Source organism: Solanum pennellii, chromosome 7, assembly GCF_001406875.1.
Source record: "Solanum pennellii chromosome 7, SPENNV200".
Classification (NCBI taxonomy): Eukaryota; Viridiplantae; Streptophyta; class Magnoliopsida; order Solanales; family Solanaceae; genus Solanum; species Solanum pennellii.
This window is the reverse complement of record NC_028643.1, coordinates 43,163,325-43,175,696: the sequence shown is the minus strand read 5'-3', so window position 1 is coordinate 43,175,696 and position 12,372 is coordinate 43,163,325. Positions and strand designations below refer to the sequence as shown.

The 12,372-nt window shown below is 28.3% G+C and overlaps 3 protein-coding genes across 3 annotated transcripts; 1 reads left to right on the top strand and 2 right to left on the bottom strand.

Annotated features, from left to right (window-relative positions):
* Nucleotides 1-2,229: 2,229 nt before the first annotated feature.
* On the top strand, nucleotides 2,230-4,634 carry LOC107026552. Its single transcript, XM_015227556.2, has 4 exons — nucleotides 2,230-2,425; nucleotides 2,507-2,630; nucleotides 3,728-4,257; nucleotides 4,346-4,634. The coding sequence occupies exons 1-4, from the start codon at nucleotides 2,274-2,276 to the stop codon at nucleotides 4,614-4,616; spliced, it is 1,077 nt and encodes a 358-aa protein (XP_015083042.2). The 5' UTR covers nucleotides 2,230-2,273; the 3' UTR covers nucleotides 4,617-4,634.
* Nucleotides 4,635-5,898: 1,264 nt separating this feature from the next.
* On the bottom strand, nucleotides 5,899-9,756 carry LOC114073897. Its single transcript, XM_027918310.1, has 6 exons — nucleotides 9,626-9,756; nucleotides 8,231-8,786; nucleotides 7,804-8,144; nucleotides 7,375-7,584; nucleotides 6,659-7,269; nucleotides 5,899-6,406 (listed from the first exon to the last, which is right to left on the bottom strand). Exons 1-5 carry the CDS (start codon nucleotides 9,678-9,680, stop codon nucleotides 7,151-7,153), a joined length of 1,281 nt encoding a protein of 426 aa, XP_027774111.1. The 5' UTR covers nucleotides 9,681-9,756; the 3' UTR covers nucleotides 5,899-6,406; nucleotides 6,659-7,150.
* On the bottom strand, nucleotides 5,963-6,970 carry LOC107025015. The gene is made up of 2 exons (XM_027918496.1): nucleotides 6,659-6,970; nucleotides 5,963-6,406 (listed from the first exon to the last, which is right to left on the bottom strand). The coding sequence occupies exons 1-2, from the start codon at nucleotides 6,968-6,970 to the stop codon at nucleotides 5,963-5,965; spliced, it is 756 nt and encodes a 251-aa protein (XP_027774297.1).
* Nucleotides 9,757-12,372: the final 2,616 nt, after the last annotated feature.

Below are 12,372 nucleotides of genomic sequence, written 5' to 3'. Positions count from 1 at the left end.
AGGTCAAGATAAGTTTCAACAATTCATAGATGAAACACCTTTTGGATTTTTTTATAATTTGCATCACATTAAAATCCAATGTCAATTATTGAGGCACTTATTTATAATGGGGAATGAAAATGTTAGGGATGACATGTTTGTCATTAAAGTAAATGGTAAAGAATTAAATTTTGGTCTTAAAGAGTTTGTTGCTATAACTGGTTTGAAATGTGGACCTGTTTCTGATTTTGTTTCAGATCCACATGTTCAAAATAGACTCATTGCTGAAAATTTTGGTGATTTTTAATAAAGTATCCAAGTCTGATTTTTACTACAAGTTTAAATTGCATAATTTTTGGGAAGAAGATGATAAACTAAAAATCGGGATCCTGTACTTTATTTCTTCATTTCTCACTGCATCAGACCCTTCAAAGACAACAATTCCAAAATTGTATTTTGATTTGGTAGAGTCTGGACAGTATGCCACTTTCCCTTGGGCAAATGAGTGTTTTAACTTAACACTCAAAGCTTGCAATAAAAAATTCAAAAAAAATCCATCGTCATTCAAATTCAGCCAGTTCCACATAGCACTGCAGATATGGTTTTATGAGTGTTGTCATCCATTTGACAACAGCATTGCTATACGCGTTTCAAATCGCACACCGAGAATACTGAACTGGAAGACACCGAATGACGTCATTTTTTTTGACGATTTGAAGAAAACAATTTTCAGAACTCATGGGAATCAGGTATTTTTCTTATAATTTTATTACATTCATTATAATTCAGTTTATACATTTACATTTTTTTGTTGATGCAGCATAAATTCAGAAATATTGTCTTATCGGAAGAAGAGTTAAATCTAATGGACGAACCCATTATAAATCATTCCAGCAGCCACCAGGATTCAGAAAATCCAACATCATCGGAAAAGCGTGCTGTTCACAGTGAACATAAAGTTCAAGGATTGAGAGCCGATATTGCAGAGGTACAAGTAAAATATTCAAATAAACATAATTTCTTATGAAATTACAGTACACATATCAAATACTTATTTTTTTAATTAACAGGTTAAGACAGAGTTGAAAGAACTCAAAATCACTGTAAGTTCCAACATATTTTTATATAATTAATATAATCACTTTATAAAATATTAATGTATAAAATTTGTTATGTTCACCGATAAGGTTCACAAGCACATGGCCGATATCAAGATCTATGTTGATAACTCCACCAAAATGATAATTGATGAGATTCGATTGTCAAGAGGAGAACAAATACCTGAAGAACAACCAGAGGTATTATATATTTGTGTATACTTTATGTATGAGTTTTGTTTGAAAAATATATAAATTCTGTTATTTTTACTTTCTGTTATTTGTGTACAAAAATTTATAATTAAATATTGTATGAATTATGTTTGATTCACTGTATGAAAATATAGATTTCTACATATTACACTATCAATTGATGAAACATGTATTTTTTATGTATGATTCACTTTATGAATTGTATTTGATTAACTGTATGAGATGTGTATGATCCACTGTATGAATTGTGTATGATTCAGTATACTATGTATGAATCGTGTATCCATTGTGTATAATTTTGTATGCATTGTATATAAATTTGTATGCATTGTATGAAATGTGTATCCATTGTGTATTAATTTTATTATATCAAGTTTCATGATACTGGTCAATAGTAATACCCATAATTAGGTATACTTTATATTTTGATTTGTATATTGTGTATGAAATATTGTTGTAAGGTTGTTTGAAATCTGTATGATTATATTGTATCATGTTTTGTATACTATCTGTATGTATTATGTATTTTTCAATATTTATGTTGTAAGTTTATTATAATTGTGTATGATTCACTGCATTAGTGATGTATTATATATGTATGAATACATGTTTCAGGAAAACGTCAACCATCATGCTGCACAATATGATCCAACAGACATGCCTACAGAGACAATTCCACAACAAGTCCAAAGTTCAAACACAGCTGGTACGATATATTTATTTTTATCACATAAATTCAAATTTTAGAATTTTTTTTATTTAACATTTTTTCATGTATATGCAGCTCAAAAATCAACGGATGATTGTTTAAATGTTGATGCATCTACAGCGTCAAAATCAAAACCACCAACATTGGACGATTATCCTGATTTTACCATGACACAAATAATTGCCCTGGATCCGATTCTTAATGCCACCACGACTCCAAATCTGGGAACAAGAAACAAGAATGTGGGTAAATACGACTCTTCTCCTTATATCAGAATGTCGGAAGGAGAAGGCAGTTCAAATAGAGTACCTACATTCTTTCAAATCAAACATCCATTCCAAAATCACAATGGATTTGATGTACCAGACGAAATGATTGAGGAGTTCAATAAATGGGTTTTCAAAGATGTGTCGACCAGACGTGGCAGGTAATTTGTACGATGATAAAAATTATTTTAATTAATTTATAAACTACTAAATTAATATAACACTTCCTTAACCATATACAGAAAAGCAGCTTATTCCAAGATTAAAAACTCATTTCATCCTCAAATGGACTTTGGCGTTGTCAAAATCGGAGAGAAAGATTTTTTTCACATAATGAGTCAACCGGGTAGACCTTGGGAGGACGGGGTAAGATCTCTTTTTTCAACTAAATTTTATTTTTTTGAGTTGCAGTGATATATGTATGTTTTCTGTATGTATATTCTATGTATGAAATATGTATGAACAGTGAATGAATTATATATGTATTTTTTTTTTAAAAACAGCATATTAATACAATTGCAGTGATATATGTATTATTGCAGTGATAAATGTATGTTTTCTGTATGAAATATGAGATATATGCTGTTTTATGTAAGTATGTTTTCTGTATGAAATATGTGTGATATATGTATGTTTTTTTGTATGTTTATTTTCTGTATGAAATAGGTGTGAACAGTGAATGAATGAGATTTATCTGTATGTATATTTCTCTGTATGAAATATGAGATATATGCTGTTTTATGTAAGTATGTTTTCTGTATGAAATATGTGTGATATATGTATGTTTTTTTGTATGTTTATTTTCTGTATGAAATAGGTGTGAACAGTGAATGAATGAGATTTATCTGTATGTATATTTCTCTGTATGAAATATGAGATATATGCTGTTTTATGTAAGTATGTTTTCTGTATGAAATATGTGTGATATATGTATGTTTTTTTGTATGTTTATTTTCTGTATGAAATAGGTGTGAACAGTGAATGAATGAGATTTATCTGTATGTATATTTCTCTGTATGAAATATGAGATATATGCTGTTTTATGTAAGTATGTTTTCTGTATGAAATATGTGTGATATATGTATGTTTTTTTGTATGTTTATTTTCTGTATGAAATAGGTGTGAACAGTGAATGAATGAGATTTATCTGTATGTATATTTCTCTGTATGAAATATGAGATATATGCTGTTTTATGTAAGTATGTTTTCTGTATGAAATATGTGTGATATATGTATGTTTTTTTGTATGTTTATTTTCTGTATGAAATAGGTGTGAACAGTGAATGAATGAGATTTATCTGTATGTATATTTCTCTGTATGAAATATGAGATATATGCTGTTTTATGTAAGTATGTTTTCTGTATGAAATATGTGTGATATATGTATGTTTTTTTGTATGTTTATTTTCTGTATGAAATAGGTGTGAACAGTGAATGAATGAGATTTTTTTTTGTTAAAACAGCATATCAATACAATAATGTATTATCTCCGAAAGAAGGCAAAATACTCCCAAAATGTCACTTCTTACAGTACTGTTGATTGTTGGTTTATGGCATGGGTTGATAACATTGAGAAACAGTGGAGACAATCACAATGTGACATGAGATGCATATCACCGGACCATGATGTTGGACAATGCATTAGAGGATATAAGCTGCTTGCTAACATTCCGTGGGATAGGGTTGATGAAGTAATCATCCCAGTCAACATCAATGACAAATTCCACTGGTTTCTTGTTGTATTCCGAATCAAAAGTAGATGTCTATATGTATATGATTCGATGATGGGAGGATCTGTTCATTCAAGGAAAGTCAAAGAAGCCGTTGATAAGCTTGCAACCATGATTCCTTTATTTCTGACGAGCACAGGTTTTTATGGCAAAAGGCTTGATTTGTATGCGAATAATCTCCCTGATTATCAACAGAAGTCTCACTCTGAACCTCTAAGTATCAAGAATGTTACACATGTTCCTCAACAAGAAGAAAGTTCAAAGTATGTATATTTCTTACATTATTTATTATTCTTTTTAAATTGAAATTGCTAATATTAATTACAATTTTTTTTCCATTTTTTTGTACAGTGATTGTGGTTTATACACATCTCTTTTTGCTGAATACATGAGCAATGGAGTTTTTGATATGTCACATATTGATATTGATTCATCATATCATCGTCAAAGATATGCAACATTACTTTGGCATTATGGGAAATCAAAGAATGATGAAGGCGCAATCAGTGAAAGTGAAGTTACAGGAACAGTTGCTAGCAAGAAGGGTGGACCTCGAACTCACAAAGAACAAGTTATGGACACCACCAATTATCCTACTCCAAAATTCCGTATCAGGAAGTAGAAATCTTCATGGCACATAGATAACTTATTTGAAAGACTTTTTTTTTAAACTTATGAACAATTTATGTATTTTTCCTGTTTTTTTATTATGAATACTTTGATGGTTTTTATATAAATTATTACTGATTATTACTAAATGTGTATCACTTATATTAATTATATTGCAGGTATGAATACTGTATGAAAAATGTATGAATTATGTCATACAATTATACATTAATAAATGTGTATCACCATCTTACATATATTATTCATACCACTAATATAAATACAATTTGTTTCTGTTTTATTTTAAATTTGACTATTGATGGTTTTATATAAAATATTACTGATTATTACTAGATGTGTCTCACTTTAACATATATGAAACTGTATGAATCATGTATGAAAATTATATGAATTATGAATGTCATATTAAAATTTGATATATAGTACATAGTAATGATATATGAAAAATATATGAATTATAACAAATTATAAAATATATATTACAAAATACAAACACAACCAAATTGTATGTACATTAATGATATGAATAATGTATAAAAACTGTATGAATACTGTATGAAAAATGTATGAATTATGTCATACAATTATACATTAATAAATGTGTATCACCATCTTACATATATTATTCATACCACTAATATAAATACAATTTGTTTCTGTTTTATTTTAAATTTGACTATTGATGGTTTTATATAAAATATTACTGATTATTACTAGATGTGTCTCACTTTAACATATATGAAACTGTATGAATCATGTATGAAAATTATATGAATTATGAATGTCATATTAAAATTTGATATATAGTACATAGTAATGATATATGAAAAATATATGAATTATAACAAATTATAAAATATATATTACAAAATACAAACACAACCAAATTGTATGTACATTAATGATATGAATAATGTATAAAAACTGTATGAATACTGTATGAAAAATGTATGAATTATATCATACAATTATACATTAATAAATGTGTATCACCATCTTACATATATTATTCATACCACTAATATACATACAATTTGTTTCTGTTTTTATTTTAAATTTGACTACTAATGGTTTTATATAAATTATTACTGATTATTACTAGATGTGTCTCACTTTACAATATATGAAACTGTATGAATCATGTACGAAAATTATATGAACTGTGAATGATTATTACTGATTATTAAATTATTACTGATTATTACTGATTATCACTAGATGTGTCTCAATTTAACATGTATGAAAACTGTATAAATACTGTATGAAATTTGTAATCAGTACAAAAAACATTTATAAAACAATGTAATGCCTCAATAACACAGAATTAACATTACGACTTCATTGTTTTTGTACAGGATAATTTGAACAAGTCTTCCTATTGTGTCCAACCTGATGGCATCTACTGCATGTGCTTTTTGTCTTCTTGAATTTCACATCTGCGAATCCCTTCCACCGTTCAAGTTTGGGTCTTCCTGCTGCTCTTTTTTGACCAGGCGGCATCAATTTAGGATCTGAAATATAACTTGGTATATCCCATGTACTCTCGCACGGGATAGGCTCGACAGGAATGGCATAAGCATCTTTGAAATTCTTGAGGCTATAAAAAGCAGAACAGAAATCTGCTTCATGTAACTTCCTGTAACGGAGAACAGCAATTGCATGACCACATGGTATCTCATAATGTTGAAATCTTCCGCAACTACACATCCTTGTGTTCAAATTTACTATGTATTTCTTTGCTCCTTCAGCTACAGCATGCAGATCTACAGTTGAAGGTATCACCTGTTTAAAAAAAAAATATTTCATACACAATATACAAATCAAAATATAAAGTATACCTAATTATGGATATTACTATTGACCAGTATCATAAAACTTGATATAATAAAATTAATACACAATGGATACACATTTCATACAATGCATACAAAATTATATACAATGCATACAAAATTATACACAATGCATACACGTTTCATACATAGTATACTGAATCATATTATGAATTAAAAATACAAAACAGTGAAAGCATACCCTCATATTGCACGACAACGTAATACTTTTCTGTAGATAAACATCATATTTTTTTGTCAGATTAGATGTAGTCTTATCAGCCTCCTCATTATGCTTGTGAATCCACCTCTGAATTGTCACCCTCATAAACTCAAGAAGTGAAATCACCGGTAACCTCCGTGCTAATCTGTTAACATTATTCAATGACTCCGCGATGTTTGAAGTCATCGTCCATGTGCGCTTACAATTCGAGTAAGCTCTTGACCATTTGCTATAACCAATATCAAACAAGTATGGTCGTATTCGCGTATCTATCTGATCTATTCTTCCCATAATTGTCTCAAACTGTTGTTTTGTATAAGCTTTTGCCAATGAAAAGAACAACATCTTCAAATCTTCAGTATTTCTATTGAAATTCTTCAAAACATTGACTGATAAATGCCATATGCATGCATAATGTTCTGATTCAGGATATACATTTGTTGTCCCTTTCCATATGCTTTCATTTCTGTCTTACATAAAACACATATTTTGTCTAACTCCATATGCTTCTCTAAATTGCTCAAAGAACCATGTCCATGAAGCATCATTTTCAGAATCTACTATCGCATACGCCAACGGAAGTATATGACCTGCTCATTAATTTTAAAAAAAAATATCACACAAATCAAAAATATCATTCATATATTTTTTCATTATATTATATAATTAGAAAATTATATAGGCTAATATTTTACCTCCCGGATCCAATGTGCTTGCAGTTAACATTGTACCACCATATGAACATTTTAATGCAGCACCATCAACAACTACAATTGGCCTACAATATTCCCAGCCCCTAATACATGCTTCTAAAGCAACAAATGCATATAAAAATGTATCATCTTCATTCCTTTTTATTTTCAAAACAGATCCTGGATATGTTTGCTCCAAAATGTAAAAATAACCTGAAAATAACAGTCCAATTCATACATAAAAAATACATAGTTTATACATAAAAAATACACATAACTATTACTGTATAAATTTATTTTCGAAATTACCTGAAAATAACAGCCCAAATTCATACATATAAAATACATATCTTACACATAAATAATACACAAAATTGTTTCTACACAACAAAATAAACAAATGTTTAAATTTATCATTATATTCGAAATTACCAGGTAATCTTGCATAAGATTCTGCTGGATCTCCTCGCACCAACTTTACTGCTTTTTCTTTAGCTCTCCATGCCTGTATGTATGTCAACGAAACACCATGCAATTTCAACATATCATCAGCTACATCCTTTGGAGTATATACCTTAGATGGATCAATATAATTATCCATTATCAATACAGCTACAACGTCAGTTATCCCTTGACGTCTGGCATAAACTCTTTCTCTAACACAACATGTATGCTGAGCAATATACTTCCGAACTTTGAATAAACTAGATTTATTCAAACTAGATGCCCTCATCATCCAAGAACAACTCTTAGAAATACAATGCAGATGATAACTGTTACAGAATTTAATAAAATATACATTACAATATATATACATTATAACAAAACAAAATAAATAAATAAATAAATTTAAACTTACTTAGATGAATTACAACGTGCAACCCGAAAGCTGAACTTCTCAACAAGTCCCACATGCCTCATAACTTCCTTAAGGGTTTCTTTATTATTATAAATATTATTTTCAGCTACAAATAAATTAGAATGATCACATATTATATCATTATCTACTTCATTATTATCATTGACAACTCCGTCTAAATCCATTCCGATCAAACGGATAGAATTGTTGGAGTATAGATCTATGTTATTCTGTGATAATCTAACATCAGAATTTATTATATCATTAACTATAACTCTATGACATTCGTTATACTGCCCACAATCTTTCAAAGTGATGCATAATGGATATTTTGTAAAAAAATCCAAATTCACCCTCATCTGATCTAGATAAACCTTTACCCCAACATCATTATGAATTTTTATAGGTGGACACATTTCGCTAACTATATACTTTATCTCAACAGAATTTAGATTTTCTTCTATGTTTAGCTGAGTTACTATAGAATTAACTAAACCAGTATAAAGAGTAGAAGTATCGTATAGGATGCCCTCCATTTCAAAGTCGACGTATTTCCCTGTTTCACAACATTAAAATTACATTCAGTGCATCCCATAATAAAATTAAAAATGTATTCATACACAATTAACACAGATTTCATACACAATTTATATACAAGTAAGTGTTTAGCACATAATTCATACACCTCATACAAAAATAATACAGATTTCATACACAATTTAATACTCAATTACTACACTGTTTATTACACACTCAATTACTACACTGTTTATTCATACACAATTTATTACACTGTTTATTACACACTTAATACCATTTTATACAAAATTAATACACAAATCATACAATTTTTACAACACATTTTATACAGATCGTACAGCAAATAATACACACTTTATACATATTTTAATACACAATTACCACACTGTTTATACACTATTATAATTTAATACACATTTAATACATTTTTTACTACAAAATTAATACACAAATCATACAGAATTATATACAAGACAATTGTATATACAATAACAAAATTTTAAATCAATACAAAATTTAAAAAAAACAATTTTTATACATACTGCATACTAAACAACTAACTACTACATACATTATAAAATACAATTTCATAGTCATTTATCCAATTTATTATAAAAAATAATATACATTGTTAATATAAAATTTCAGATAATGTTCTAACGTATCAAAAACAAAAAATTTGTTAAATTATCAAAAAATTGAAAATATTAAATTTTAACCAGTAATCAAAAAAAATTATATATCATTTTAACACAGGAAAAAAATAACGACAGGAAAAAAATAACGACACATTACTAAAATATAACACAGGAAAAAAATAACGACACATTATTAAATTAAAAAAAAAAAACTAACCTGATGAATTCCATTTGCCACCATGTTTAATTAAAATCGAAACAAATTTCTCCATCAAATTAAATGTAAAATTTTTCAACCTTCAATTTTGATTGTTTTATGAATATAGTCAAATTTCTGGAAAAAAAATTTAAAACACGGTTATGGAAAATAAGATAACAGAATAGAATTTTTTTAGGATAAAAAATCAAAAAATTTTACCATTAAAAACGGATTTCGCTAATTAAGGTTCATATCTTTAATTAATATATTTAAATTCCCTTAAAAAGTGCAAATTTGGTTTTCAGTTAAAATCATTACCTACATTCACGGTAGTTGTCAAATTTTTATTAATAATTTTTAATTATTTTTTTTCTTCCTGATTTATCTGAATAAATATTTAATATATTATTATTTAAAGAAATGCTATAAGTTGATATATTATATGTTATTTAATGAAAATCAAAATATTGTGCCATAACTTGATAATATGACTACATAATATGCTATATACCTAATTTACACTTTCTAAAAATGGACCCTTTTGAAAATCCAGATGGGGTTCAGCCCATTTAAATCTTCTTCCACCTGCCACTTTAATTATTTTGGGATACTGCGCAAATAAAATGGCTTCTGGCCCTTTTTTTCTCCCAAACAGTTGTGTATACACCAAGTGTATATTACTGCGTATGATCCATATCTTTAGACACATCTTCCTGTATATTGGGTTGTATACCAAATGTATAGAAGATAGTCAACTTTCTAGCACATGTATTTCCTTATTTGGACATGTATATAAGTATATTAAGTTGTATATTATTTTATACNATTTATATAGATTAATTAGAAGGAATATCAAAAGATATCTTAACATTTTAGTTTAAATATTTGAGGTTATGAATATGAAAAGATGAGAGTTATGGATGTTAAAAGTAAAAAAGGTGAATAAGTAATTAGAAAATAATAATAAATAAATAANTCAAAATATTGTGCCATAACTTGATAATATGACTACATAATATGCTATATACCTAATTTACACTTTCTAAAAATGGACCCTTTTGAAAATCCAGATGGGGTTCAGCCCATTTAAATCTTCTTCCACCTGCCACTTTAATTATTTTGGGATACTGCGCAAATAAAATGGCTTCTGGCCCTTTTTTTCTCCCAAACAGTTGTGTATACACCAAGTGTATATTACTGCGTATGATCCATATCTTTAGACACATCTTCCTGTATATTGGGTTGTATACCAAATGTATAGAAGATAGTCAACTTTCTAGCACATGTATTTCCTTATTTGGACATGTATATAAGTATATTAAGTTGTATATTATTTTATACATTATGTATACAACCCAATTTGGACTTTTGAGGACTTGTAATTAATATCCAGGCCGTATTTGCCGCCTTAAACCTATTTATCAGCTTCACAGTTAGCTATAGGGCTGACTCGAGAGGAATAAAATGAATATGGGACTTTATGACCCATTTCAAAATGCAAAGGAGAATATATTTGAGTCTAATTTGGACTCCAGGTTGATTTCATGCATAGAAAAATAATAAGGAAATGTTAGTATCCAATTACATCATCATCAATCTTACCAACACGATTTAATGCATTAACACATGGATTACGACTTATATGACCAAAAAATAATTTAATCAATATGACAAATGAAGAAGTACGAGGAAAAAAGACAAAATATAATTAAAATCGTTTAAGGTTTAACTTAAAAAATAGACAAGCAACATCTAGTTGATACAATCTCAAAGAGGTATGGATAATCCTAGATAAATCACTACAAATTGAACATCAACAAATCTAAAACATTTTCACGAGGAAAAATTATATCAAACCAATCATATAAAAAAAGAAATTGAACTCCATAATGTCAGTTTATTGTTTTTCATGATTTAAATGAAATGGGGGTAGGTAACTTATAACAACTGATAAGGGAAAAAAGATTCAAGATTAGGAATATCATATGACTAAGTTGAGAATATATGAATCACGTACGGCAACATGATGAAATCACTTTAGTACACCTAATCTTACATCAATAAACACATATGACTAAGGTAATCAAGATGAAGACTGAAGATCGACATACTCACAGGTTCTATAGAAGGATTTCAAAATACAAGGGAGAAGCTCAAGATGCACACAACTAAGTTAATACAAAATTCATTTAAGAAAACTAAGGAATCTTTAAAATCTAAACATATAAACAAGGAAAGATCATATAAGGACATGATGTCTTTCAAAAAGCAAAATAAAACAAGACCATTGATTCCCCTCTTTATAGCTCAAAAGAACAAACCCAATTCTTTTTGCAAACATGACATCAATAGCTGAAATACAAGAGAAACACAATCACCATTTAAGTTATGCAACAAAATAAATTAATCCAACGAGATTAGGCTAACATTAATGAAAGTTTATAGCACTGAATCAAAACAACAGAGAAAACAACAAAGAACCCTTTGAAAGAGACAAAACTACACAACCCATGCACTCAAAAATCAAAACCAAATGAACAGTAATTAATTTCAAACAAAACGAGGTAGAGACATCCATTTGTATAGATACAAAATCAAGTTGATGAATATAACTATTGAGAGTCTGTTAGTTAGTTGATGAGTGGGTGTTACTGTTAATTAGTTGGTGGATTAACAACTAACTAATACATGAGCTGCACGTGATTTTAGATATAGCAATTAGTGTATAAATATTGTAATCGTACTGATCCTAATCCAATAGAATT

Bases quoted from the DNA above. Each gene is read 5' to 3' on its own strand.
- LOC114073897 (XM_027918310.1), bottom strand. From the start codon at position 9,680: ATGGAGAAATTTGTTTCGATTTTAATTAAACATGGTGGCAAATGGAAT. The intron at 8,787-9,625 runs GTTAGTTTTTTT...GTTGTGAAACAG, and splicing joins TGGCAAATGGAATTCATCAG to GGAAATACGTCGACTTTGAA. The intron at 7,270-7,374 runs GTAAAATATTAG...ATTAATGAGCAG, and splicing joins AAGCACATTGGATCCGGGAG to GTCATATACTTCCGTTGGCG.
- LOC107025015 (XM_027918496.1), bottom strand. From the start codon at position 6,970: ATGGGAAGAATAGATCAGATAGATACGCGAATACGACCATACTTGTTT. The intron at 6,407-6,658 runs GTATGCTTTCAC...TTTTTTAAACAG, and splicing joins CGTTGTCGTGCAATATGAGG to GTGATACCTTCAACTGTAGA.
- LOC107026552 (XM_015227556.2), top strand. From the start codon at position 2,274: ATGTCGGAAGGAGAAGGCAGTTCAAATAGAGTACCTACATTCTTTCAA. The intron at 2,426-2,506 runs GTAATTTGTACG...AACCATATACAG, and splicing joins GTGTCGACCAGACGTGGCAG to AAAAGCAGCTTATTCCAAGA. The intron at 2,631-3,727 runs GTAAGATCTCTT...TTGTTAAAACAG, and splicing joins GTAGACCTTGGGAGGACGGG to CATATCAATACAATAATGTA.